Source organism: Sapajus apella, unplaced genomic scaffold (genome assembly GCF_009761245.1).
Source record: "Sapajus apella isolate SASKATOON/1434 unplaced genomic scaffold, GSC_monkey_1.0 scaffold182, whole genome shotgun sequence".
Lineage (NCBI taxonomy): Eukaryota > Metazoa > Chordata > Mammalia > Primates > Cebidae > Sapajus > Sapajus apella.
In genome coordinates, this window is record NW_022437122.1 from 427,109 (window position 1) to 454,958 (window position 27,850).

Here is a 27,850-nt window from a genome sequence, read left to right on the forward strand (position 1 = left end):
CCTTATCCTGTGTCCCCTTGTCCCCAGTGACTGGCTGTCCTTGCATGCAAATGCTGTGGGCAGGGACACTTGGTCGGGGCTCACACTGACGCACTCCTGTGTCTCTTTCAGATGCCCCCGATTCCTGTCGTGCCCCCCATCACGCCCCTGGCAGGAATCGACGGCCTCCCTCCGGCCCTCCCAGACCTGCCGACCGCGACCGTGCCCCCTGTGCCACCACCTCAGTATTTCTCTCCAGCTGTGATCTTGCCGAGCCTTGCTGCCCCGCTCCCCCCTCCGTCCCCAGCCCTGCCTCTGCAGGCTATGAAGCTGCCCCATCCCCCTGGGGCGCCCCTGGCCATGCCCTGCCGGACCATTGTGCCAAATGCACCGGCTGCCATCCCCCTGCTGGCTGTGGCTCCACCGGGCGTGGCTGCCCTGTCCATTCATCCTGCTGTGGCCCAGCTCCCGGCCCAACCTGTGTACCCAACGGCCTTCCCACAGATGGCACCTACCGACGTCCCTCCTTCCCCCCACCACACGGTGCAGAATATTCGGGCCACCCCTTCACAGCCGGCACTGCCCCCGCAACCCACGCTACCCCCACAACCCATACTGCCCCCACAACCTGTGCTGCCCCCGCAACCCACGCTGCCCCCACAATCCATACTGCCCCCACAACCCGTGCTGCCCCCGCAGCCAGCATTGCCTGTGCGCCCTGAGCCCCTCCAGTCCCACCTTCCTGAACAGGCTGCTCCGGCTGCTGCACCAGGGAGCCAGGTAATCACCTGCAGGGCAGGGGCTCACCGTCCCAGCATGTGGGGGGCCCTCAGGACCCAGAGTTGTAAAGGACTTTTGGCTGCTCTGTCTTCCTGCTGGGCCTGTGCTATCCCTAAGTACCTTGACTGAGCACCCCAGCACCTGGGAGCCAGGCAAGGAAGCAGCTCTGCCCGGGGCCGCCCCTCTCAGGAAGAGATGTGTGTGAGGCTGAGGGAGGCAGGGGCTGGCGCCAACGCGGGGTATCTGTATCTCTGTTTTTCGGATGGGTTAGGAGATGAGGGAGTCCGTGGCTGATAGGTTCTATGTCCCTCCCTTCCCACGGCTCTGTGGCCCCTGCTCTTGTGGTATCTTTGCACCTTCCCTCATCCAGGGCTAATCTGGCCGCCTTGATGTGGCCTGCATTGGGGCACAGGGCATCTGTCTGAGGTCTGCCCTTTAAAGAGCACCTTGTTAAGATGAGGCAGGGTGACAACCCCATCTTAGGGAGGGTGAGGAAGCCAGGCCAATAGTGAGGCGGGGGCTGAGGGCAGGTAGCACTGCTGGCTGCAAGGGTGATCATGGTGGGACCCACGACCATGTCCTGGTGTCAGGTCTTGTGGAGACCCCTTGGCAGCATGCTGGCTGGCTGTGAATGGGCGCTCTGGAACACAGGATATGCACCCTACTGATGGGAAGCCTTCCCACAGGGATCCACAGCCCTACAGTCCACTCATGTTTTGGGGCTTACAGACTATTCTGTTCAAACTTGAGTGAGGGGAGAGAGGCTGGTGTGGGAGTCTTCCCACCTGGGCCCTCTCGTGCCTAGGCCTCCTCACCTGGGTCCCATCCTTCTTGGCATCTTCCCACCTGGGCCTCCTCTCCTGGCCTCCGCCCACCTGGCCTCACCCCAGCTCTGAGCCCCATCAACCCTGTAACTGTGGCACAACCCGGCCTTTTGAGCCTCAGCCTCTGCAGGAAAGCGGCTGGCATAGCTTAATGTGAAGGGGCCTGGGGTGGTGCATCCCTGGTGCCAGGTGCCCCCAGTTCCATTAGTGTTGAATCCAGTCTGGAGTAAGACCCCCCACTATGAGCCGTTCCTCCTGGCCATCACTTCTTGCTGTCTTGTCTCCAGAGGGTTTTGTGTGTAAAGAAGGAAGGAATGGTACATAATGGATAGCAGAGTGGCATCTGATGAGACAGTGAGTGGGAAGAATCGCATCCGTTCTGTGGCCCACCTGAGCAAGTGCTGTTGGTCCCAGCGGCAGGTTTAGCGGCAGCTCAGAGCCTGCCGGTTCACAGTCAGGTCTGTTTCTCAGAAAGCCGAGGTCCACACTGGGGAGCAGGAGGGAGACCTTGCTGTCTGGGCCTTCCTACCTGAAGAGCCTTTCTGGCCACAGTTAGTAGCTAGAGAGGGGTCACTGCCAGACTCAGTGGCTGTCCTTGCTGTTCGTCCAGGGAAGGGTCCAGAAGTCTGTTGATGAGCTGGGCCGGCCACCCCATGGTGCCCCTGAATGCAGCAGCTGCGGTTATCTGTCTGTCCAGGAGGGAAGTGGCCACCTGCCAGGCTAGGGCTTGGTATCTCTGACCCCACCACCGGCTGCCAACAAAGGGTCTCAGGGCCAGCAGTCTCAGTGAATGTGGCTGTTCCTTCCAGCCCTGAGAGGCGAGAAGTTCCTCTAAATTTTCAGCCTTCTCAACTCCAAACTGGGGGCAGAAGACAGAGGGTACTTGTGCTTTCCAATCCATGGTCCCTCTTTCCCCACTTGTTTGACCTTTTACCCCCAAAGAGGTTTTAGAGAGAGAACAGTGGGGAAGCCAAGCCTGAGCCACAGTCGCCCTCTGGAAGGTGGCAGGTGTTGGTGGCAGGTGCCCTGTACGTGCTCTGACCAGGGGACAGATGGGGCAGGTTGCCCCAGGCCCCAAGGGGTGGTGGGGGCCTGGCTTCGATGCTGTGTCTTGCCCTCTGACTCTTCAGCTGAGCTTGGCAGATTCATAGACGGAGCCCTGTTCCTGGCCTTTCTACACAAATAGACTCTTACACAGAAAGGGGTGTGAGAATGCCCATTCCTGTTTGTTTCTGCTCACTCCATGCGCTAAATGTGCTCTGAGACAGGGCTCCTCTTGGGGAGGGTGGAGACTGGAGAGGGGGTTCCAGTCTCTGCCTGGGTGTTCACGGACACACCTGGGCACGGACCCTCAGTGAGGGCAGCGTCAAGCCTGACTTGCACCTTGTCCCCTGTGCCCCCAGATTCTGCTTGGCCACCCAGCTCCCTATGCTGTAGACGTCGCTGCTCAGGTCCCCACTGTGCCTGTGCCACCGGCTGCGGTCCTCTCCCCGCCTCTGCCGGAAGTGCTGCTGCCTGCTGCCCCTGAGCTCCTGCCTCAGTTCCCCAGCTCCCTGGCCACGGTGTCTGCCTCTGCGCAGAGTGTGCCCACCCAGACTGCCACACTTCTGCCACCAGCAAACCCGCCACTGCCTGGTGGGCCTGGGATCACCAGCCCCTGCCCAGCTGTCCAGCTGACGGTGGAACCGGCCCAAGAGGTGTGTACTCCTCCCTGCAACCTGTCCCATGACTGGGTAGTTGCAGCCACCAGGGGTCTGCACAGTGACCTGGGGTCTTAGCCCTAGAGGTCGGGGTTACTTGGGTCGGGGACAGCCACCCAGCGCCTGTTCTCATCTCTCCCTAGATTTCGCACTTTCTGTGAGCCACATCAAGACAGAGGGTGTGATTTTTATAGACATAGTTTAGAGGATGCTTTCCCTGGGACAGGATGCAAGAGACTGTGAAAAGCTTTCATAGAACCAGTGCGTCCTCTTTGAGGGATGTTCAAAGTGGGTTACATTTTTGGAAAGGAAGTGGCTCCCAGCTTTCATGAATCCACTTGGCTCCAAGTGTTTCAACAAGATAAAAAACCTCCAAGCCTTCCCCCATTGCGGTGCCCCCTGGGTCGTACCCACCTGGCTGCAGAAGAGAGCAGGAGAAGGCAGGGGAGCAGGCTGGGCCGAGGAGGTGGGGAGGGAGAGCTGACTGTGAGCGGCTGTGCCCACAGGGAGGCAGGAGCCAGCATGACCCGTCCTCTTTTCTCTGCGTTTTTATTTCAGGAGCAGGCCTCGCAGGACAAGCCGCCTGGCCCCCCGCAGAGCTGTGAGAGGTACTGTGGCCCAGCCTCAACCTTGAAGTACAGGTTGGGGGGTGCAGGCCCATACAGCCACTCAGCCTGGCTCTTCTACTGCTTCCCATGGAACCCACTGCAGTTTGCCCTGATGCTTTTAGGGCTTTTTCAAACCTTACCTGATGGAGCCTCAGGGGCCTCCTCTCTGGGTCTTGCCAGCTGTTGTTGGAGTTTGGTAGTCTGAGGCCCCCTGGGCTCTGGGTCCCTGCTCTGGTTTGTAGTACTGAGAATGTTCCCGAAGGGAGAGGCTATGGGTGGAGTCCGAAGTGCCCAGAGGCTCGGAGGGGCCTGGGAGGGTGGCCCTCTGTGTTCAGGGTTGAATCCAGACCGGATCCTGGGTCTTCTGGCCTCCTGGGCTACAGGCACAGGTATTTCAGGAAATGAACTGTGTCCTTATGTGAACTGTGACCATTTGTTCCACTCTCCTGTGGTACGGGGCACTGCCTGTGTTTGGCATTTTGCAGACTGCAAACAGATTGACTTCACAACAGTGGCTGATGTGTTTCTGTTGCTATGGCACAGATGGGGAAATTGAGGCACAGGGGCCAATTCACAGGTCAGGAGACTGAGAGGACCAGGGTCATGCAGCCAGTAGCTAGGAAGCCTGTGCTTCCCTCTGCCTGTGCTCCTTGAGTGCAGCAGGGAGCAGGATGTGGGCCCAGAAGTAGGCTTGGGGTATCCACACAGGACAGGGGCTGCTTCCGTAGTCACAAATTTGGGCCCTGGAGACTCCAGACTGTTCCATAGAAGCCGACTTTCCCCACCATAGCTGACCTGCTGGTTGTCCTTTGGTGCCATTAATGTTCTTGGTTTTTGCCCAGCTACGGAGGTTCTGATGTCACTTCTGGAAAAGAGCTGAGTGACAGCTGTGAAGGCGCTTTTGGAGGGGGCAGGCTGGAGGGCAGGGCAGCCCGGAAGCACCACCGCAGGTCCACGCGCGCACGCTCCCGGCAGGAGAGGGCCAGTCGGCCCCGACTTACCATCCTGAACGTAAGTGGGCGGGGCACGCGGGGGGGCGTGGCCGGTGCGCGGGGCACGTGGTGTGTGCGCGTGGCACGTGGCGTGTGCGCACAGCGCGGGCTGACGGTGCCCTTTCCAGGTGTGCAACACTGGGGACAAGATGGTGGAGTGCCAGCTGGAGACGCACAACCACAAGATGGTGACCTTCAAGTTCGACTTGGATGGGGACGCGCCTGACGAGATCGCGACGTACATGGTGAGGTTGGGTCAGGGTGGCTTGGCTCCCGCTGTTCCTTGGGGGCGCATGGGCCCGAGCAGAGCGCCACAGGTCACATGTTGGGCCTGACCTTGTGTAGAGGTGTCAGTTGGCCCAGGGGCTTTTCAGGGGCAGTACTGACCATTTACTCTGCGGGCTCTTCCCCACAACGGGCTGAAACCTCCTGGGTTTGGAAGAACAGCTTGAAGGATGTGTCCCTAACCTTTCTAAGATGCTGCTCCCTGAGGGCTTCTGGAGCACCTGAGCCTTTCCTCCAAAAAAAAAAGGAAGCCTTGTGGGTAGGTTCTATGAGTAAGGCCTGGGGAGGGCATCCCAGAGTCTAATGTCCTGTGGTCCTTAGGTAGAGCCTCTTCCAGCCTCCCCAGCTAGGATGGGGGCTCCAAGCCCTGACCCATGTCCCATGCCCCCACCCAACTCTGCCTGCACCTCCCTTTGGAGCTACCCCTCCCTGTCTGTGCAGACCAACCTGAGTCCATAAGCACCTTGTAGGCCTTCACAGCCCCACACCTGTGGTCCCTGGCACCTAACCCATGCTGGGACTGGGGATCTTTTTTGGGCCCTCAGAAGCTCTCCAGCTGAAAGCACACATGAAGAAACACATGGAAAGGATGCACGTGTTTCCTCAAATTTCCTGGTCCGCCTGTGACTGCCTTCCAGGAGAGTATTCTCTCCAGACCATTATTCCTGCATTAATGAGGTTTAGGAAGCCAGGTCCTAAAGGGGCTGGCAGCACACTGGACAGTGTTGTAGTTCTCACTCCAGATGGCCACCGAGTGCCTGGAGTGGGCCAGCATGAGTAGGGAATAGAATATTCCATTCAAGTTAAAAACAGAGATTGCCCCATGTGTCTACCTTGCGGCTACCCCCTTGGGCTGCATCACCCTGGCCACCCCTGCCCTGGCTTCATGAAATCCTCATGTGGGCTTTGCAGGGAAGCCCCTGGCTTTCTGCTCCTAGGGAGCAAGTTCCTGCCTTAGTATCTGCTTTGCAGAGACACCTTGGACAAGGCCCTCCCAGAGCCCAGGCCCAGGGCATAGTCCCCTGCAGCATTAGAGATATTCTTCTGACACTTGTTACAGTGGTTGGGAAGACTTTATTCAGGACTGTGGCAACAGGGGAGAGAGAATGAGTTTAACTGAACGAAGCAGAGACCACAGGGGAATCATAGCCAAGGAGCAGTGTGGGGATGGGTGGCTGGAAGATAGCTAAGAGGAGACGTCAAGGTCGGGGATTCTGGAGAAACCCTGGTAACAGGATCCTTGCTGGGGGCAGGCGAGAGGCTTTGTTCAACCTCAAAGGTGGGAGATGAGGAATATGGTCAGATATGAAGGCTGGGAATTCTCACTACAACTGGTTAAGGCTAAAGACAGGACGGGGCCTGGTCGGAGGGTCAGAGGCGCCAGCTGCACTTCGGTTAGGGAAGAGTCTTCGTCAGCAGCCAGCAGCTGGTTGCTTGGCACAGCAGGAATGCCAGATCCTCGCTGGGTTGCTGAAACTGGAGAACATCTCTTATCTTACTGTGTCTTTAACCTGTGTCTTGTCTTACTTTATACACACACGTTTCAAGCATGATAAAGAATAATAATAAAGCAAATGCCTGTGAAGTTATCACTCAGCCACAGGCTGATGCTGTCTGTGCAGCTGATCCCTCCACCAGCACCTGTCTGCAGAGCGGGAAGCCACACACACAGCATCAGCCACATCAGCTTGTGTCGTGCCCGCTGGTCCCCTGGTTTCAGTCTTCTTGCGTGTCTCTGTGTGTGAGTCTTTGTGAGCCGCACACGTGTAAGTCCTGCACAGTAAGTGATGTGGCTATTCTTTAGCTGTGTGCTTTGTAAAAGTAGCATCTTCTCAGACTTGGTTTTTATACTCAGCACTCAGATATACTCCTCTTATTTTATTGCTTTTTCTATCACCTTAGTAAACCAAGTCACCTAGCATACCTGTCTGAAGTAAGCGTGCTACAGACACACAAATTCGGTCCATAAAAACAGCCCAGCAGTCCTCCCCGTCACAACCTGTTCCTGTCCCGGGAACTGAGTGGCCCCAGGGGCCCGAGTTGAAGGGTGGGTGTGTGGCCAGCGAGACAGGCGCAGTTCAGACAAGCTCCTGACTGCCCTGTGGACTTTCTTCGTGGGAGTGTGAGGCACCAGGCGTCCTTCAATGTCTTGTCAGTGGTTAGAGGTCTTCAGGCCTCAGGTTCATCATTCTAACTGTAAAGACCTTTCCAGCCCCTTAGTAAAGGTGGAACTGCAGAAGTTTCATTTAATTGGCATGGATTCTAAAGTCAGGTTATACCTGGGCCCTGTATTTTTAGATTTTTGTTTTGTTTTCAAATTAATTTTATTCTCAACATACTTAAAAAGAAACATGATAGGAAAACATTTTCTAGTTGGAAAGGTGTTCTAGTTAAATTTTGTTTAGTGAAAACTTCACAGAATTGGAACATTGCTTAAATTCTCGCATGGAGCACTCCTGTCACAGCAGGCAAGATGCTTCACCTTTGGCCACAATGTACTATTCCTCATAAGACAACATCGCAGTCACACGCTACACTAAATTAACTCAATCACAGAACACAGCACAAGCCAGCACTTTGTCTAGGGGTGTATGCAGGTGGTACTCCTGGGGGTGGGGTCTGGGGTGCCAGGGGAGTGGGGGGTGCAGAGGAGCCCTGCTTTGCAGCCAGCTGGTTAAGCAGGGCAGATGGGCCCATCCCAGAAGAGGTCTGGGACCATGGATGCCCCAGGCCAGGCCTAGAGCATCTTGGTGACTGTAGAGGGGTGTAGGTGGGAGGAGGTGCCATGGCAGGAAAGGGGCAGGGTCTGGACCCCACTGGGTGGCGGCACAGGCTGACCTCTTTCATTGGTATGGTTTTATGAGATGCACAGCAGTCTCTCTGCCTGAGTGGCCAAGGATGTAGCCAAAGCCGGGTGTGAGCTTGGGGCCACGTGCCCACAGTGAAAGTTGGGGACTGTGGATGTGTCCTGAGCTCCTGGTCTGGAGGCTTCATGATTTCCAGGCTGTGGCGTGGGACCTCCCCTCAGCCATGACAGGAGCTGCTCGTTGGACATCAGGCCATGCTTGCGTGTGTGCTGGGGCCATAGTTGAAGGTCAAAGGCTGAGGCTGGGAGAGCTGGAGGTGCAGAGACCAAGAGGTGACATGGGGCCCACCTGCTATAGCCTTCCCATCCCGCTGATGCTTTCTATCCCCCCACAACCTCCTGCTGGCTGGAGCCTTTGCCTTCGATCCCACCCTCCTTATCTGTCATGACTGTCTGGGCACCTGTGCCCAGGTAGACCCCCTCCCCTCTTCCCAGTCCCCGTCCTCGGCCCCCTCCATCCTGTGTACTCACCTGCTCTGCAGATGGCTGCACCAGCCTCAGGGTCTGTAACCAGCTCCAGCTGGGGCAGGACAATGATGGCTCAGGTCCCTGGCTTGGAGCAGGGAGTTGCCGGCTTGGGGTGGGGAGTTCCTTCTTAAGATGAAGCTGCTCTCCTCCCATCCTGGGGCCATCCATGTCACTTGCTGAGCTGTTCAGCCCCTGTCTTGGGGACTGCACCCCTTCCCCATGTCTTCCCCTGGGGCCTGGTATAGGGTAGACATCCGTCAATCCAGATGAAGACCCAGGGCAGTCTTGGCCTTGCAGCTGGTCCTCATCGGTAGTGCATCTCTTTGCAGGTGGAGCACGATTTCATCCTGCAGGCTGAGCGGGAGACGTTCATTGAACAGATGAAAGATGTCATGGACAAGGCGGAGGACATGCTTAGCGAGGACACGGATGCCGACCGTGGCTCCGACCCAGGGACCAGCCTACCACACCTCAGCACCTGCGGCCTGGGCGCCGGGGAGGTGAGGTTGTGAAATCCTGGTTGGGAGGTGGGCGTTGGGCGCGGCAGCTCAGTGGACTCGTTTCTGACCCTCCACCTCATTCAGGAGAGCCGGCAATCCCAAGCCAACGCCCCCGTGTATCAGCAGAACGGTGAGTCTGTAACTTCCTTCCCTGCTTTTCAGCGGGCGTTTGATAAAAGCCCCTGCTCAGCATATTGCCAGGGGTTTGGCCATTGCACGGGGGGATTATGGAAGCATGTGGTGACCAGGGGGCTCCCATCTGGGGACAGCTGTCCTGTCCAGGAGCTGTCACCTGCAACTAGCATCATGGCCTTCATGGATGGTGCCTTGGGCATCCCAGAAGACAAGCCTATGCCAGAGACCCTCTTGGGAGCTTCTGGGTGCCAGTGAGGCACCCCAGGTTGACTGTGTACCCCTTGTCCTCTGGTATGAGGGAAGAGCAGGCAGAAACCCGTCACTAAGGCCTCCTTACCAAGGGGCCTGAGGAACCACCTGCTTCATGGAGGGAAGTGATAGGGATTATGACTGAGAATAGTGTTCTCTGCTCACACCCTTCCTGGAGAAAATCCCATAGGCTAAAGGAGTTCCCCGGACGTTTGGTGCCAAGTCTGGTGCAGGTGGTGGGGGTCACATCGGCCTGGAGAGACACTCACTCACTCAGTGTGCTGTTTCTGTTCTGCCCTTCAGTCCTGCACACTGGGAAGAGGTGGTTCATCATCTGTCCGGTGGCTGAGCACCCCACCCCCGAGGCCCCTGAATCTTCGCCCCCACTTCCTCTAAGCTCCCTGCCGCCAGAAGCCAGCCAAGGTATGAGCAGCCGGCACCCACCCAAGCCCCTCCTTGGTTCACTTGCAGGCCTCCTTCTGTGCATGACCCCGCTGGTATGTGCCTGGTGTCCAGGGCCATACAGGGGCTCACCCTGCCCTGTCACCCACGGTGCAGGGCATCCTGAGGGGCTATATTCTTGTCCCTGTTTTCCACCGAATCAGCTCAGTCGAAGCAGCTTCCAGGCTTGAGTCTGCCCTGTTACCCCACCAAGCAGGTGGCTTGTGTGGCCGCACAGGTGTGTGGTGAAGAGCTCCGCCACCCTTCCTCCGCAGTGTTAACCTGGCGACTCCTTGCTCCCATCCCTTTCCTCTGCGCCGCACACCTGCAGCAGACACGCCCCTGTTAGTTCTACTTGCTTTGTTGGGTGGGGTGGGAAAGTCCCTCCTGGTGCTGAGACTCTGATTTTAAAGTGTTCACACAGGCGTTGATCACTGTGCATTGATCTGCACCTGTACCTGCCCATATAGATGCCAACAAGCCTGTGCTTTGGGCTGTCAGTTAAATCTTGATGGTCTTTTGGGAGGCTAAAAATTGTCGCTTGAACAAATTTAAGGTTTAATCCCCTATCAGTTGGCAGGGAAAAGTTACTGATTACATAACTTGACATAATCTCATGGCACATTCATGAAAAATATGTGTAAATCTTTTTAAATTTTATATCATGTGCTTCCAATGACTTCCATTATCTTTTGGAGATTCTTTCCCATGAGGGACAGGTCAGCCTAATAAATCCAAATGAAGCCACCAGCTGAAACAAGGTGATCTCAGGTAAAGGGCTTGGGCCCAGCCTGGGCTGAGAAATCAGAGAGAAGCAGGCTTGCCTACAAGATTCAATTTTTAAGTAAGAACATGTTCATATATTACTTCTGGATTTTAGTACACACACACCCAATTATAAGAAAAACCCTTCTAAGAGCTAAATTTTCCTTTGAGATAGGGTGCAGGGGACACTGGTGTCAGTTTAGGGGACAGTAGAATGGAGTTAAACCCTTTTTATGCACTGAGTGACTTCAGGAAACCTTTTAGAGTTAGTTTCTTTTTCTGTTAAAAAAAGGAAGAATTGGTGACAGAACTGTTAATTTGGATTAACCATCCACTGATAATGACCCAAAACTGATAAAAGTCATCTATGTGAATTGAAGGCATTTGAAATCTGATCATAGTGGAGAATTACCTAGGCTGGGGTGCAGGGGAGGATGGAGACATAGGGGTGTGAGCCTAGTTCTGGCTCCTTTTCCCTGGGGAGCATCTCCCATTCCTGCAGGGGTGGCTGAGAGGCTATGTGGTGTCAGCAGCCTCACTAGGCTAGAGAAAAAGAGCCTATAGAGTCGAGGACCCTGAGGGTGTCCCTGCCAAAGTGCTGTACTGGAGGAGGAAGGCCCAGCTGGACGGAGACAGGCCTGCAAAGAGAGGAACACACCTCAGAGCATCTCAGCCCCTCATTAGGGCAGTCTCAGAGTGCATGGGCTCAGGCAAGAAAGTCCTTTCTGCAAGAGGGAATATTATTCTGGGACCTCACATGACTTGTACGAACAGTTTTGTGAATATGGTATCTGGCACATAATAGAAATGAACAAAGAGTTGGGTTCTGGGTAAGGCAGAAGCAGCACATGCACTCATTTTCTTTCCACTGAAATGCACTGTGAATCCTGGACAGATGTGTGACACAGCTGTCTGAGCATTTGGGAAAACTTTAGCAGTGGGAAGATTGGGGAAGCACTCCATAATTCAAAATGTCGCTGAGCTGGTGGTGAGTTGATGTTTTCCTCTGGTATTTCTTGGTCTGAACAGAGTATACCCCAACGACCAGAAGCAAATGCTTTGGTGCAGGCAGGGAAGTCTCCAGGAGAAATTCTGTAGTTCCAGCTCTCAGACCAGGAGAGGCAACTCATAAAGCTCAGAGAAGAGAGAGAACCCCTCCCCATTGCTCACCCCCTTTCTCTTGCACCAGCACCCACACATAATAGGAGCAGCAGGTAGCATGCAAGAGCCAAAATAGAGCAGAGAACTGTTCTTTATGTTGAGGGAGCCAGGGCTTTAGAAGCACAGAACCAAAATCTGTTACCTTTTTTTTTCCACTGTCTTCTTGCCACCTGGTCTTTCATGGCACAGCCACAGAACTGGGTGGTTTCTGTCCAGAGATTTGGAAAGGTGAGTCCTAGGGAACCAGAAGGTATCACAGAGAGCACAGAAAAGGAGTTTGGGAAAGTAACCTTATAAAGTTGTTTATGGACTCCTGGGCTCACCTCCAACCTGTGCAGTCATACGTCTGATCCTAAGAGCATGTAAGAAACTTTGGCAACTGAGCTAATGGGTAGACCTCACCCAGGTTCCAGTACACCTGTTTCAGATGAGATTAGTACTGTGAAGGCATTGAAAATGGAACTGACATGTAACCACAACCCATAGAAGGCAGGTTGCAACTTGCAGTCTGAACCTAACCAGGTTGACTGCCTACAGAAGCAAAAATACCAGTATTGGTCATAGGACTTAAACAAGTCTCAGGATTTCCTAATGTCATTGAAAATGTTCCGAATAGAATTCGAAATAATTTGGCAAATGAAAATCCATGAAAATGTTAACTTGCATGGAAAATGATAGCCATGGTGCCAGTGACAAGGTGATATAGATTTTTGGGTGATCTGACAAAAACCTTAAAGCAGCTGTTACAAATACAACTCAAAAAGCAGTGGTAAACATTCTTGAAACAAAGGATAAAGTAGAAAGTATCTGCAAAAAAGAAACAAATAGAATTTTTAACATTGAAAGTTAAAATACCTGAAATTGTCCAACTGGGAAATGGGGAAAAGATATAAAAAAAATAAACAGAGCTTCAAGGAACTGTGGAATAACAGCTAAAGGGCTAACTTGTGTGTCATTGGAATCTCAAAAGGAAAAGAGAAAGAGTGCAGTGCAGAAAACACATTTGAAGAAATAATGCTAAAAATTTCCCAAGTTTGGTGAAAGACATAAGTCTACAGATGCTAGAAGCTAAGCAAACACCAAATAGGTTAAATGCAAATCAATCTGCTGAAAAATAAAGACAGCCAGACAAAAATTATGCAGTTACCTAGATTGGAACAGAAATTTGAATGACTATAGATTTCTCACCAGAAAGTGTGATGTCCAGAAAGAAGCATCAGGGCATTTTTAAAGTGTTGAAAGAAAGAACTGTCCACCCAGAATTCTGTTTCCAGGGGAAATATCCTTCAAGAATGAAGCTGAAGTAAGGCCATTTTCAAATAGAGAAAACTAAGGGAATTCATGGGCTGCACACCTACTATAAAATTAGAATTGCTAAAGATCTTCAGGCAGAAAGGAAATGAAACTAGAAGATAACTTGGAACATCCAGGCTGAAGGAAGAGCAGCAGCAATGGTAAATATAATAGACTGTTTTTCTCGAGTTCCTTAAAACGTTTCTGACAATTGAAGTAAAAAAAAAAAAAAAAGATTATAACAATGTCTGATAAGGCTTTCAATAAATGTAGATGTGATATATAACACAACTATGATATGGCAGCTTACCTGTACATTACTACATTCCAATTCAAGTAGTAAACTACTATTCTTTTTTGTTTTTGAAATGGAGTTACATTCTTTGTTGCCCAGGATAGAGTGCAGAAGTGCAATCTTGGTTCACTGCAACCTCCACCTCCTGGGTTCGGGCAATTCTCCTGTCTCAGCCTCCCCAGTAGCTGGGATTATAGCCACCCGCTGTCGTGCCCAGCTAATTTTTGTATTTTTAGGAGAGACAGGGTTTTACCATGTTGGCCAGGCTATTCTCGAGCTCCTGATTTCAGGTGATTCACCCACCTTGGTTTCCCAAAGTGCTGAGATTACAGGCATGAGCCACCACACCCGGCCACCTTCCATTCCACCAGTGTGACAAATGGAAGGTAAACTACTAATTTTAAGCAGACTGTGAAAAGTTAAGTATGTATTTTGGAATTCCTAGAGCAACCACTGAAAGAATTGTACAAAAAAATATGTATAGGCAAAATTATAATAGATTATATGAACTAAAAAATTCAGATAACGCAGAAGAGGAAACAAGAAGAGAAGTAAAATATTTTTAATTAAAAAACTGAGAGAAAAAAATAGAAAACAAACAATAAAATGGTAGACCTTAATCTAAACATATTGATAACCTCAAGGTAACAGTCTTAACTCATCTATTAAAAAAAGTGATTATGAGAACGGATTAAATTTAAAAACCTAACAACTTGAGCTACGTATATGCTATTAGTAATTTCAAATACAAGAATACTGATACTGAAAGGTCAAAAGAAAAAGAGGGGTAAATATAGACCATGTAAACACAAATCAAAAGAATGCTGGATTGCCTGTTTTAATTTCTGACAAAACAGACTTCAGAGCAAAGAAATTACCAGGGTTAAAAAGAGACATTACATATTTATTTATTTATTTTATTTGTTTGTTTTTTTGAGACAGAATCTCACTCTGTTGCCAGGCTGTAGTATAATGGCATGATCTTGGCTCACTGCAACCTCCCCCATCCAGGTTCAGGTGATTCTCCAGCCTCAGCCTCCCAAGTAGCTGGGACTACAGGCACATGCCACCATACTGAGCTAATTTTGTAATTTTCATAGAGATGGGGTTTCACCATGTTGGCCAGGATGATCTTGATCTCTTGACCTCATGATCCACCCGCCTCAGCCTCCCAAAGTGCTGGGATTACAGGCATGAGCCACCACCCCCTGGCTGACATTACATATTTATAAAGGGTAAATTCATCAAAGGACGTAACAGCCCTACATGTGTATACACCTAAAAGCAGAGCTTCAAAACTAATGGAACTGAAAACAGAAACAGACAAATCCACAACTATAGTTGGAGACCCCAGCAGTCTCAATAATAAATAGAACTAGTAGGCAGAAAATTAGCAAGAATATAGAAGATCTGAAAACACTATCAACCAACTTGACCTAAATGACATTGATAGAACACTCCCCTCAAAAACAGAATACATTTTTTCAAGTACGTATAGAACAATTAATATATCCTGAGTTATAAAACAAAAAAGCTTAACAAATTTAAAAGTATTGAATTTATGTCAAGTATGTTCTCCAATACAGTATAATTTAAAATTAAATAACACTTCTAAATAATTTACAGGTAAGAGAAAAAATTGGAAGGAAAATTAGAAAACAATTTGAAATGAACAAGAATGAAAACATAATAAATTTGTGGGATGTAGTTAAGGCAGTACTTAGAGGGAAATTTATAGCACTAAAATGCTTAGATGAAAAAAGAAGTGGCAAGTCAGTAACTCAACCTTCTACCTTGAGAAACAAGGAAAACCTATAGCAAAATAAGTCTGAAGCAAGCATGATGAAGAAAATAAAGACAAGAGCACAAAGCTATGATATCTAAAACAAAGATAATAGACAAAAACCAATGAAATAATGAACTTATTTTTTTAAAAGTTGACAAAATGATAAACCTCTAGCAAGACTGTAAGGAGAAAACAAAATACCAATACTAAAGAAAACACGTAAAATATCAATAACAGAAATTAAAGAAGTATATTACTGTAGTTAAAGGATAATACTGCAGTAGTCTGAACAAGCCTACAGACAGAAATTGAACAATTTAGGTGAAAGAGACATTCCTCAAAAGCCACAAACTACTAAAAGTCAATAGAATAATCTGCATAGCTCTAAACCTGTTTTTAAATTCATTCTTTTAATAATGAATTTGTAGTTAAAAATCTCCCCAAAAAGAATTCTCCACGCCAAGATAGTTTCACTGGTGGACTCTGCTAGACATTTAAAAGAAATATAACACCAGTACCTCTTCCACAAAATCTCTTCCAGAAAATAGAAGAGCAAAGAACACTTCCCAAATCATTTTACGAGGCCAACACTGCCCTGATTTTAGGGCCAGCCAAAGACAGTACCAAAAAAGAGAATGATAGAGCAGTAAGTTTCATGAACATAGACGGAAAATGTTCTCAAAATATTAGCAAGTCAAATTCAGCAAAATATTAGAAGGACAGCATGCCATGAGAAAGTGGGTATATGCCCGGAGAGCAATATTGAAGAATCAGTCTACCATGTTAACAGTCTAAAAGAAGGAGGAAACATGTGATCATAACAGTTGATACAGCAGAATCATTTGACCGAATACAACATCCGTTCATGACAAAAAACCTTGGCAAACCAGCCAGGCACAATTGCCTATAGTTCTAGCTACTTGGGAGGCTGAGGCAAGAGGATCACTTGAGGCCAGGAGTTCAAGGCTGCAGTGTGCTAAGGTTGTGCCTGTGAATGGTCGCTACGTTCCAGTCTGGGCAACACAGCAAGATCCTTGTCTCTCTCTCTCTCTCTCTTTCTTTTTTAAAGATAATAGTTCTCAGCAAACTAAGAAAATAGGGGTACTTCCTCAACCTGATTAACTTAACACACACACACACACACACCATAAAAGCCCACTGTTTATAGCATATTTAGACCAAATGTGTTCTCCCTAAGATAAACAAGGCAAGAATATGTTTTCCCCCATCTTATTCAACATTGAACTGTCTTGGCCAGACTTAAAGACAAGCAAGAAACAAATGAAAGGCATATGGATTAAAAAAGAAGAAATAAACTATCTTATTTGCAGATAACATGATTTCATATGTAGATGATGACATGGATTCTACAGCAATAACTCCTAGAACCAATAAATGAGTTTAGCAAGATCATAGGACACGTGGTCGTCATTCAAAAATACCTCAGTATTTCTATATACTGGCAGTGAACAATTGAAAACCCCAAATTTGAAAGCAGTACCATTTATAGTAGCTGCCCCCAAAAGGATCTATATAAATACAAATTTAACAAAACATGCAAAATTTGTATGCTGAAAACTAGAAAGTACTGATGAATCAAAGGTTACCTAACTAAATAAACATACTGTGTTCATGGATTGGAAGACTCAACATATTTGTAAAAATGTCAGTTCTCCCCCAAATGGATCTATAGATGTATTGCAGTAACAGAAATTAAAGTAGATCACTTTTTGTAGATATGGACATTCTAAAATTTATATGGAAGTGCAAAGGAAATAGAAATGGCTAAAATTGTTTTGAAAATGGAGAATCAAGCCAGGTGCAGTGGCTTACGCCTGTAATCCCAACACTTTGGGAGGCTGAGGCGGGTGGATCACAAGGTCAAGAGATTGAGACCACCCTGGCCAACATGGTGAAACCTCGTCTCTACTTAAATACAAAAATTAGCTGGGTGTGGTGGTGTGCGCCTGTAGTCCCAGCTACTTGGGAGGCTGAGGCAGGAGAGTCACTTGAACCCCGCAGGTGGAGGCTGCAATGAGCTGAGATCGTGCCACTGCATTCTAACCTGGCAACAGAGCAAGACTCCATTTCAAAAAAAAAAGAAAGAAAATGGAGACTCAAGTTAGGGGGATCACATTACTGAATATTAAGTTTACTATAAAGTTATGGCAATCTAGACAGTATAATATTGGCAAAGGGATTAGTACACACATAAGTGGAACAGAATAGAGAGCCCAGAAATAGACCCACACAAATATGGCCATTTGATTTTTTTGAGAAAGATGCCAAAGCAATGCAAGAAGAGATAATCTTTTCAATAAATGTTGGAACAGTTGGTCATCCTTATGCAGAAAAAAAATGAACCTTTACCCTAAGCCTAACATTTTACTCAAAACTTAATTCAAAGTGGATCAAATGTAAAATGCAAAACTGTATAACTTTTACAAGGAAACATTGAAGAAAATCTTTTTTGATCTGTGCCAGGCAGGAGTTCTTAGACCTGGTACCAAAAGTATGACTCATAAAAGAGAAAATGGGCCGGGTGCAGTGGCTCACGCCTGTAATCCCAGCACTTTGGGAGGCCAAGGCGGGTGGATCACCTAAGGTCGGGAGTTCAAGACCAGCCTGACCAACATGGAGAAACCCCATCTCTACTAAAAATACAAAATTAGCCAGGTGTGGTGGAACATACCTGTAATCCAAGCTACTCGGGAGGCTGAGGCAGGAGAATCGCTTGAACCCGGAGGTGGAGGTTGTGGTGAGCCGAGATTGCACCATTGCGCTCCAGCCTAGGCAATAGGAGTAAGACTGTCTCAAAATAAAAAAGAGAAAGAAAGAAAAAGAAAAAAAAAAAAGATAAATCAGGCAGTGTCAAAATTAAAATCTTTTGCTCTGTGTAAACTACTGTTAAGAGAATGAAAAGGTAAGCTACAGACTGGTAGCAAATAATGGCATATCACGTATCCAACCCAGTGTCTGTGCTAGGAATATATAAAGAATTCTGAAAACTCAACAGTAAAATGAGCATAATAACTGAGCAGCTCACTTGATCAGACACTTAACTAAAAAGGATGGCGATTAAGTACATGAGGAGGTGTTCAATATCATTGACTATTGGGGAAATGCAAATTAAAGCAGCCACAGGGAGGCCTCACTGCATACCTGTTAAAATGACTAGACTGTACCAAATCTGGGTGTGGCTGTGGAACAGCTGGAACGCATATATCCCTGGTGGGGATGTGAAACAGTACAGCCATTCTGGGAAACAGGCAGTTTATTTATTATTATTATTATTATTATTATTATTTTGAGAGGAGTCTCTCTGTTGCCAGGCTGGAGTGCAGTGGCACCATCCCGGCTCACTGTAACCTCCACCTCCCGGGTTCTGGCGATTCCCCTGCCTCAGCCTCCCACGTAGCTAGGACTATAGGCATGCACCACCACACCTGGCTAATTATTATTATTATTTTTTTGTATTTTAGTAGAGACGGGTTTCACCATGTTGGCCAGGATAGTGTTGATCTCCTGACCTTGTGATTTGCCTGCCTTGGCCTCCCAGAGTGCTGGGATTGCAGGCATGAGCCACTGCACCCAGCCAGCTGTTTACTATAAAAGACATACTTACTCTATGTAATAGCAGTTTTACTCAGTTTTTACCCGAGAGAAATGAAAAACTTATGTTCACTTAAACACCTATGAATGAACAATTATAGTTTTACTCATAATTACCTAATTGCTAAAACTGGAAACAACCCTATTTTCCTGCAGCGAGTAAATAGATGAAAACTATGGTACTTTGAAAAATATATCATTGGTAAACGGATCAACATGGGTGAACCTCAGAGGCCTTAAACTGAGTGAAAGAAGCCAGTCTCGACAGGCTTCATACTGTATAATTCCATTTATAGTGGCATTCTTAAAAAGCTAAACCATAACGATAAAGAACAGGGTCAGTGCTTGCCAGAGGTTAGGAGAGTGTTCCTATATTGGGAACATGCAAGGAGATGTTTTGGGTGATGAAATTCTTTTGTATCCTGATTGTGCTGGTAACTAAATGGATACATGTGTGCCAAAACTCATAGACTCTACCCCTAAAGGAAAAGTTCGTTTTACTGTATGGTAACTTTTAAAGTTCTCTTAATTTACATATGTTGAAAAAGATGGCCAGGCAGATAATGAGACAGAAATGAGATAGCATAAAAGAAAAGCAGCAGAAACCACTAACAATTAAAAGGACCCTCATACTTCTGCTTTAGGCCAAGATGGAATAATAGGCTCTAGATTTGTTTTCCTTCTGGAAGCAACTTCAAAAGCATTCAAAATTTATAAAACAATATTTTTTTCAAGGCTTTGAACATCAGTCAGGACTGATGAAGTGAAGGATCCTGCAAGACTGAAAAAAAAAAAAAAGTCACTACAGTCATCTCAGCCCACTGCCTTGAAAAAGACTCATTCCAGAGCAGGGAAGGAAGAGCCCAGGCAGAGCTTGGGAGACCGTGGGGTGAGGAGACCAAGCTGAGACTGTGAGGACACCCAAATGTCAAGAATTTCCAAGGTGGAGTTCTGGAGAGGAGAGAGCTGCGGAGAGAAAAGTGTGAAGATAGCGGGTGATTCCCCAGGATGATTTAGCAGACACTGGGTGTGAGGAAACTCACCCAGGCCAAGGAATGACCCACCACGAAGGATGAGAGGGAGGGAGCGGGACCAGGAACTCACACAGGCTTGGGAATGTCTGTTCCTGCCAGCCAGCTGGAAAGCCTTAAATTCAAGTGGCTTTGGGTACAATACAAAAAAGGGGCGTGCCTCAGTCCTGGAGAATAATTAGCCCTAGACTAAGTGTTCTTCTTACCTCACCTGTCAGATCTTAAGAGCAGGATCTGAGAAGATCAAATTGTTTCAAAGTAACTTAACTGCATCCCACAACACACTTCAAGAATGTTTATAGTAACACAAATTCATCCAGCACCCCATATGGTAAATTTTACGTTATCTGGCATCCAATCTAAATTATGAGACAGGACAACATAAGAAAAAACTTGCATTCTAGCCGGGCCCAGTGGCTCAAGCCTGTAATCCCAGCACTTTGGGAGGCTGAGGCGGGTGGATCACGAGGTCAAGAGATCAAGACCATCCTGGTCAACATGGTGAAACCCCGTCTCTACTAAAAATACAAAAAATTAGCTGGGCATGGTGGCGCGTGCCTGTAATCCCAGCTACTCAGGAGGCTGAGGCAGGAGAATTGCCTGAACCCAGGAGGCGGAGGTTGCGGTGAGCCGAGATCGCGCCATTGCACTCCAGCCTGGGTAACAAGAGCGAAACTCCGTCTCAAAAAAAAAAAAATAAAGAAAAACCTTGCATTCTAAACCAACCCATAACTGATACAGACATTAGGATTAGTAGACAAGCACATTAAGACAGTAACTGTAGTTCAACAAACTATAGAAGCGTAATTCACCATATTGATCAACTGGAAAACAAAGAAAAAACAATTCATGTGGTTGTCTCAATAAATGCAGAAAAACTGCTTGACAAAACCCAACAATTGTAAACATCCTCAGAAGACATGTAATCGAAAGGAACTTCCTCACCCTGATGAAGGGAATATGCAGAATCCTACAGGCAAATTCATACTTAATGGTGAACAACCAAAAAGCATCCCTCAGAGACTGGGAACTAGGCGAGGATGTCTGTTTTTCCACCTCTGTTCATCATTTTTCTGGAGCTTCCGGGCAGTTCATAAGAAAAGGGCATAAAACTCATCCAGATTGAAAAGAAAGAACTGAAACATCTTTATTTATAGAAAACATATTTGTGTAGAAAAACAAATGGAATCTCCAACACGACTAGAATCAATAAGTGAGCTGAGTAGTAAGCTAAGTGATCATCATACGAAAAGCTATTGTGTTTCTGTGTGCTAATGACAATCAAAGACTGAAATCCTAAAAAATTATTTTTATATGGATTATTTACGGTTAAACCTAAGAGAACATGTGCAGCATCTGTAGAATGAAAACTGCAGAACAATGCTCATGGAAATTAAAGAAGATCCAAACAAGTGCTCTGTTCATGGGTCAGAAGACACAGTATTGTTACAGTGCTAATTCTCCCTAAATTGACCTACAGAGCCATGAGCTACAGTCAGAAGACCAGCAGTCTTTTTAGAAACTGAGAAACCTGCTCTGAATTTCACATGAAAACACAAAAGACATGGAAATTTGGAAACAATTAAATCAGAGAACTAACAATACCAGATTTCAATAATTATTATACTACTATGGTAATCAAGTCAGTGTGGTATTGATGTAAAGACAGACAAATAGGTCAACAAAATAAAATAGTCTGGAAATCAACCCACACAACATAGAGATGCTTGGTTTTTTTTTTTTTGTTTGTTTGTTTGTTTTTTGAGACAAAGTCTTACTCTGTCACCCAGGCTGAGTGCAGTGGTGTGATCTCAACTCACTGCAACTTCCGCCTCCCAGGTTCAAGCGATTCTCCTTACCTCAGCCTCCCAAGTAGCTGAGATTACAGGTGTACACCACCATGCCTGGCTAATTTTTGTATTTTCAGTAGAGACAGGGTCTCAGCATGTTGGGCAGAATGGTCTTGAACTCCTGACATCAAATGATCCACCTGCTTTGGCCTCCCAAAGTGCTGACATTACAGGCGTGAGCCACTGTGCTTGGCTGATGCTTGGTTTTTGATAAACATTTAAATGACTTTCAGGGAAGAGAAGACAATCTTTTTCAGTCTTGAAACAGTTGATCATCCTTATACAAAAAAAAAAAAAAGTTTTTATTCATACTGCATACTATATACAAAAATCCACCCAAAATAGAATGTAGACCTAAATGTAACACTGGAAACTATGGAACTTATAGTAGAAAATCCAGGAGAAAATTTGTGTAACCTTGGGTCGGCAGAGATTTCTGAGATAAACATCAAAGCATGATCAGTTTACCAAAGATTGGTAAACTGAATTCATTAAAATTTAAACTGTCTACTCTTTGACAGACACAAAAGGAATGAAAATATAGGCCAGACACTAGGAAATAATATTTTCCAAGTGCATATGTGATACAGGTCTTGTATCCAGATAATATCAGCAACTAGGCAGTAGTAAGAAAATAAACTATCTAATGAGAATATTGGTACAGATGCTTCACCAAAGATATGTGGATGCCAAAGGATTGTGTGAAAAACTGGTTATTCAGTTGAGAAATGCAAATTAATACCACAATGAGACACCATGTAACCTTTAAAATAACTAAACTTTAACAGATCATGTGTTGATGAGGCCATGGAGGAACTGGAACTCTTATGCACTGTATGAAATGGTATGACCACTTTGGAAAACAGTTTGATAATTTCTTTAAAAAGTACATGTGCAGATACCTTGTGATCCAGCCATTTTACTTCTGTGTATTTAACCAAAATCAGTTAAAACAGATGCCTAGGCAAAGACTTGCAAAGGAATGTTCACAGCAGTATTATTGATAATAGCCGAGACCTGGAAACGTTTCAGGTGTCCATCCTTCACATTTCTTCAGTTGAAATGTGCAGCTGACGAATGCTTATGTGTTCATTTTTTCTTCACTGAAGTCAGATCCTCTCCCCAGGATTTGAGGCTGCGGCTTATTTTCAGCACTGTGAGGACAGCACTATTCCTTGTCTACTGGCATACGTTGTCTGTACTGTGGCAGAAGCTTCCAAACCTTTAAAGAACCTGTTTTTTCTCCAACATTCTTTGAATTTTTCCACGTGCCTTTGTGACACGCTTTGTGGTTTATCCCTACACTATAATGCTACTCTGCAGTGAAAAGGAATCAATCGTTGATACTCATTGCAGCATGGGTGATTCTCAGAATAATTACACTGAATGAAAAGACACCAGGAAGAATGCTTGCTATGTGACTGCACATATATAAAATTCCAGAAAATGCACACTTATCTGTGGTGGCGAAAGCATATCAGTAGATGGGGGGAAAGGCGTGGCAGGAAAGGAGAGGGAAGAACAGACCCAAGGTTCACAAGGCAGCATCCAGGAGGGTTGATGACATAGTCATCATTGATTGTGATGATTTTACTTATATACCTGTGTCAGAACTTAGATATGTGCAACTAATTGCAACAATTATACCTAAATAAAGCTATTTAGATCCAAACAGCAGTAACAGAACATGCCAGCAGAGGTTCCCAGTGGTGGAGTTATCAGACTGAGAACTATGTTTGCCTACTATGTTAAAAGAAACAAATGACTGGGTTGAAATTTTTGTCCAAGCATTAGAAACTATGCCAGAAAAAGAGCTAAATGAAAGCTGTAGAGCTGAAAAATACATTAGTTAAAATTAAGACGTCAGAGGATGGTTTGTACACTGCCAGAGAGAGGATCAGCAAACTTAATAGGTAGCTCTAAAGAAACGAAAGTAAAATAAGGATAATGAAAACAGTAGAAAATAGAAGAGAGGCGCCAAGAAATGCAGAGGTCACAGTGAGATGGGCAAACGCATCATGCCATTGGAGTCCCAGAAAGCAACAGGATGTGGCAAAAACAAGTTTGAAGAGAATGCAGAGAATTGGAAGGCATTGAGCCGCTAATTCAAGAAACTTCCTATCTCTGAAAGTTAAAAAAGAAATCCGCACTTACGTATATCGTGAAATGCTGAAAACCAAAGGCACGTGGGAAAACTTAAAGGATGCTGAAGAAAAAAACGGGTTCTTTAAAAGTTTGGAAGCTCTTGTCTCAGTATGGATAAAATATGCCAGTGGACAAGGAATGCTGCTGTCCTCGCAGTGCTGAAGAAAATAAGCCCAGCCTCAGATCCTGGTGAAAGGATCTGACTTCAATGAAGATGAAATTAAGAGAAAAGTAGTCATCACCTTCACGTCGCAATTGAAGAAGTCCTAAAGGGAATATTTTTAGACAGAAGAACAATGACCCCAGATGAAAGGTAGGAACAAACACTGATGGGGCTATAAATATATGGGTAGATCTGAGTGGATTTTGACTGGATGAAGAAATCATGTCTTGAGGTTTAAAATGTTTGGCATGTTAAAATGCATGAAAATGGGGCATATTTATCGGGGGTAGGAAATGCACTTAAAGGGCTCCAGGGCTCCATGTTGCCTGGGCAGAGAGACAAATCAAGAATGCAAATGGTAGTCTGTAGAGTAACCCCTGTGAGACTCGTAGAATAGCAGATAAACTCCATACTTGTGGACGGGCAGGTGGGGAAGGAATTTTTTTAAACATGACAAAGAAGGAAAGAAACACCAACACTGGACATGAAGAACACACAGTAATCTTTAGTAAGATGCTAGTTTTAACACAAGTACATCAGTAGTTAAATGCAAATGGACTAAGTCTCAAAGATTGTCAAAAGTGAAAAAAAAAACAAACTGAGACATAAGATTGAAAAAAGATGAAAGGTAAAAAAATGGAAAAAGAACACACAAATACTAACCTAGAGAAACCTATATCAATATTGATTTTGAGGCAAAAACGTAATGGTGAAAGATTCAGCTGGCCAGGAAGATATAATAATTTAATGTTTGCATACATTTAGTAATAAAGCCTCAAAATGCATAAAGTAAAAATTAACACAACTAAAACAAAAGGAGCAATTTACAATCATCATGGGAGATTTCAACTTTTGGAACAGGGAGACAATCAGTAGGTTAGAGAAAATTTCAACCACAGAATTAGCATCTTATATATATAGAACATTAGACAAGAGCTAAATGAAAGTTGTACGACTGAAAAATACATTAGTTAAAATTAAGACATCAGAGCATGGTTTGTACACTGCCAGGGAGGGAATCAGTAAGCTTAACAGGTAGCGTTAAAGAAACTAAAGTAAAATAAGGATAATGTACTCAGCAGTGAAGAAGGCACTGTTTTTTCATGCACACAGACTATTTTTAAATTTAATCTTGCGCAGACCCAAAACACAAATATCAACAAGTTTCGAAGAATCAAAATCACTTGATGCATGCTTTCATTTAAAGTTGGAAGTAAACCAGAACTCAGTAACAAGAAGACAACTAGAAAATACCCACATTTGACAGTTCAACAATGCATTTATAAATATCTTACGAGGTAAAGAAGAAATTACAATGCAAACGAATAAAACATTCTGAAGGATATGGACATTATGCTAATGACAGTATTACATGTCAAAATTTGTGAGATGCAGCTAACACCATATTGAACAGAAACTTTGTAGCCTTTACATGAGTATATTAGGAGAAAAGTCTGAGAGTAATCAAAGCATTTACAAAATTTATACTTTACAAAATATATACTTAAATACAGAGTATTTAAGGATTCGCAAAAAGTTAGCAAAAGAGAAAATGGAACTCAAAGAAAGGAGAAAGTAAAATAGATAAGAACATAACAAATACACAATAGCATATCAACAGAGCTTAGCAATGGTTCTTTGAAATGGCTGATAGCATCAGTAAGCCCCCGGTGATGAGACTGACTGAAGGAGAGAGAGAAGACATAAGTAATCGGCATTAGGGATAAAAGGGGGAAACACTGCTACAATCCCACAAATGTTAAGACAAAAACATTTGAAAATTTCTTTGAATAATGTCTTAGAGAACTACAACTTAACCCAACTTACTGAAGAAGAAATGGAAAATCTGAAAAGCGCTATAAACATTAAAAGTTGAGGGCCGGGTGCGGTGGCTCAAGCCTGTAATCCCAGCACTTTGGGAGGCCGAGGCGGGTGGATCACGAGGTCAAGAGATCGAGACCATCCTGGTCAACATGGTGAAACCCCGTCTCTACTAAAAATACAAAACATTAGCTGGGCATGGTGGCGCGTGCCTGTAATCCCAGCTACTCAGGAGGCTGAGGCAGGAGAATTGCCTGAACCCAGGAGGCGGAGGTTGCGGTGAGCAGAGATCGCGCCATTGCTCTCCAGCCTGGGCAACAAGAGCGAAACTCCGTCTCAAAAAAAAAAAAAGTTGAATCAGTCATTAGAAGCCGCCTCATGCGTACCCTTCATGGTGGCAAGATTGCTGGACCAGCTCAGTGTGTATAGTCTTTTAGGTTCAAGTGCATGCAGAAAATAAGAGACCCTTTTCAAAAGGTTTCATACATCTGGCCCTGACTCCCATTATGCAGAACAAGGACACATATCTCTCTCTAAAGCAGTCGTGGCTAGTGGTTGGAATGCACATCGTGCCCAAATCACAGGCACAGCCCTGGAGTTAAAGTACGGGACAGTTGTTCTCAAAAGGAAATTTGGAGTGCCACTACCCAACAAGGGAGCAAATGGATGCTGCATAGTTAAAAACTGAGAAATGTCCACAGTCGTGGGAAAGGTGGATTCACTCAAATGTTAGGGAAAGAGAAACATAGTTGAAGAAAAGGCAGTGAGAAAGAAACCAGGCACGTACGTTTGGACCCCTTGGCCTCCCTCTGAGTGAGTGTCAACACACAGAGGCGTGTATAAGGGGAAGAAAACCTTCCTATAAGGAAAACTTTCCGCTTGATGGCTTTACCACAGAAACTTAATAAGAAATAATTCTGATAGAACCCAACTCATCCAGAGAACAAGGAAACTTGTTTTATCAAATTAGCATAACTTTGACACCAAAATCTGACTGAGAACTTATAAAATAGGAAGAGAACAGGTCAGTCTCTCCCTCTCCCATCAACACTTGCAAAAATACTAAACAAAATCGTAGCAAATTAAATCTAGTGATACATGAAAAGGATATGTATGACAAGTTACTAAGTTTCAGTGATTTCAAAATGCAAGGTTGGTTTAACTTAATTTGACTAAATAATGTATTCACCATGTCCCAGTAGATGGGAAATTCTGTTTTTACCAAAACAACAACAACAACACATATTCTTAATAGTGAAGTGTCAACCCAAGTAGATCAGTAATTAAATGTAAAAAGTGAACAAAAACAAAAAAACAAACTGAGACGTAAGGTTGTAAAAATCTTTCTCTTTGAGATGGGGAACAAGATAAGGATGCCCATTCTCACCACTGCTATTCAGTATCCTGTGTCCTAGATATTGTGGCGAGGGAGGTAAGGGTGGGTGGGCAGGGAAGGAAGGGAAGGGGGAGAGGTAAAAAGGGAAAAAGAAAAAGAAGGGGAAGCAGTAGGATTGAAGCCTGGGCCTGGCCTCTTGCAGCTAAATCTGGATTTCCAGGGGTAGGACCCAACCTGCAGCCCAATTTAAGAGCCAGTGCCCTGACCACTTTTTGTAAATATATGTAAGGAAGTGTCATGGTGGTGTCACAATCACTTTATTTTTCATTTGAAGAAAATGCTATTTATTTCTAAACAAGGTCTTCCAAAGAAAATATGTGCTTACTTGAGTTGATACCAACTTGAGGTTGGTGTTTTTCTGTTATCTACACCAATATTAGCCATTTTGTAAATGGAAATAAATACATCATGCATTCCACTTGGCTCAAAGCTGAATAATTGTTCTAATCAATATAATTTCATATACTGTTACATAAAAAGTAGTATTTCTTTTAACATTACTATTTCTTGTTAAAAATTTAGACAAAGCAAGATAACTCTTCTTTGACTCAGAAGCTCTACCTATAAAATTATTGGGCTAAATTGCAGTTATTTCCAAGGAATGCATTTGCTAAACCTTTTTCTATTTTGAAGTAGAAATTATTGTGGCCTTTTGGTAGCACTATAATTTTGTGGTTTTGCCTCAATGTCGAATAGTATTGAAAC

At 45.7% G+C, this 27,850-nt stretch overlaps 1 protein-coding gene and 1 long non-coding RNA gene across 12 annotated transcripts in view; one reads left to right on the plus strand and one right to left on the minus strand.

The window, feature by feature from the left end:
* WNK2 (WNK lysine deficient protein kinase 2) overlaps nucleotides 1-27,850 on the plus strand; it is a 136,361-nt gene that overhangs the window by 76,425 nt on the left and 32,086 nt on the right. For all 11 annotated transcript variants that reach the window (XM_032268486.1, XM_032268491.1, XM_032268492.1 and 8 more), the window contains exons 11-18: nucleotides 112-759; nucleotides 2,987-3,280; nucleotides 3,842-3,891; nucleotides 4,734-4,902; nucleotides 5,012-5,128; nucleotides 8,832-9,002; nucleotides 9,087-9,132; nucleotides 9,690-9,809. In XM_032268486.1, coding sequence (XP_032124377.1) covers nucleotides 112-759; nucleotides 2,987-3,280; nucleotides 3,842-3,891; nucleotides 4,734-4,902; nucleotides 5,012-5,128; nucleotides 8,832-9,002; nucleotides 9,087-9,132; nucleotides 9,690-9,809 — 1,615 coding nt within the window. The remainder of the gene's footprint in view (nucleotides 1-111; nucleotides 760-2,986; nucleotides 3,281-3,841; nucleotides 3,892-4,733; nucleotides 4,903-5,011; nucleotides 5,129-8,831; nucleotides 9,003-9,086; nucleotides 9,133-9,689; nucleotides 9,810-27,850) is intronic.
* On the minus strand, nucleotides 9,657-13,795 carry LOC116543132. The gene is made up of 3 exons (XR_004265481.1): nucleotides 13,710-13,795; nucleotides 11,247-11,250; nucleotides 9,657-9,667 (listed from the first exon to the last, which is right to left on the minus strand). It is a non-coding gene; the product is annotated as an uncharacterized LOC116543132 (long non-coding RNA).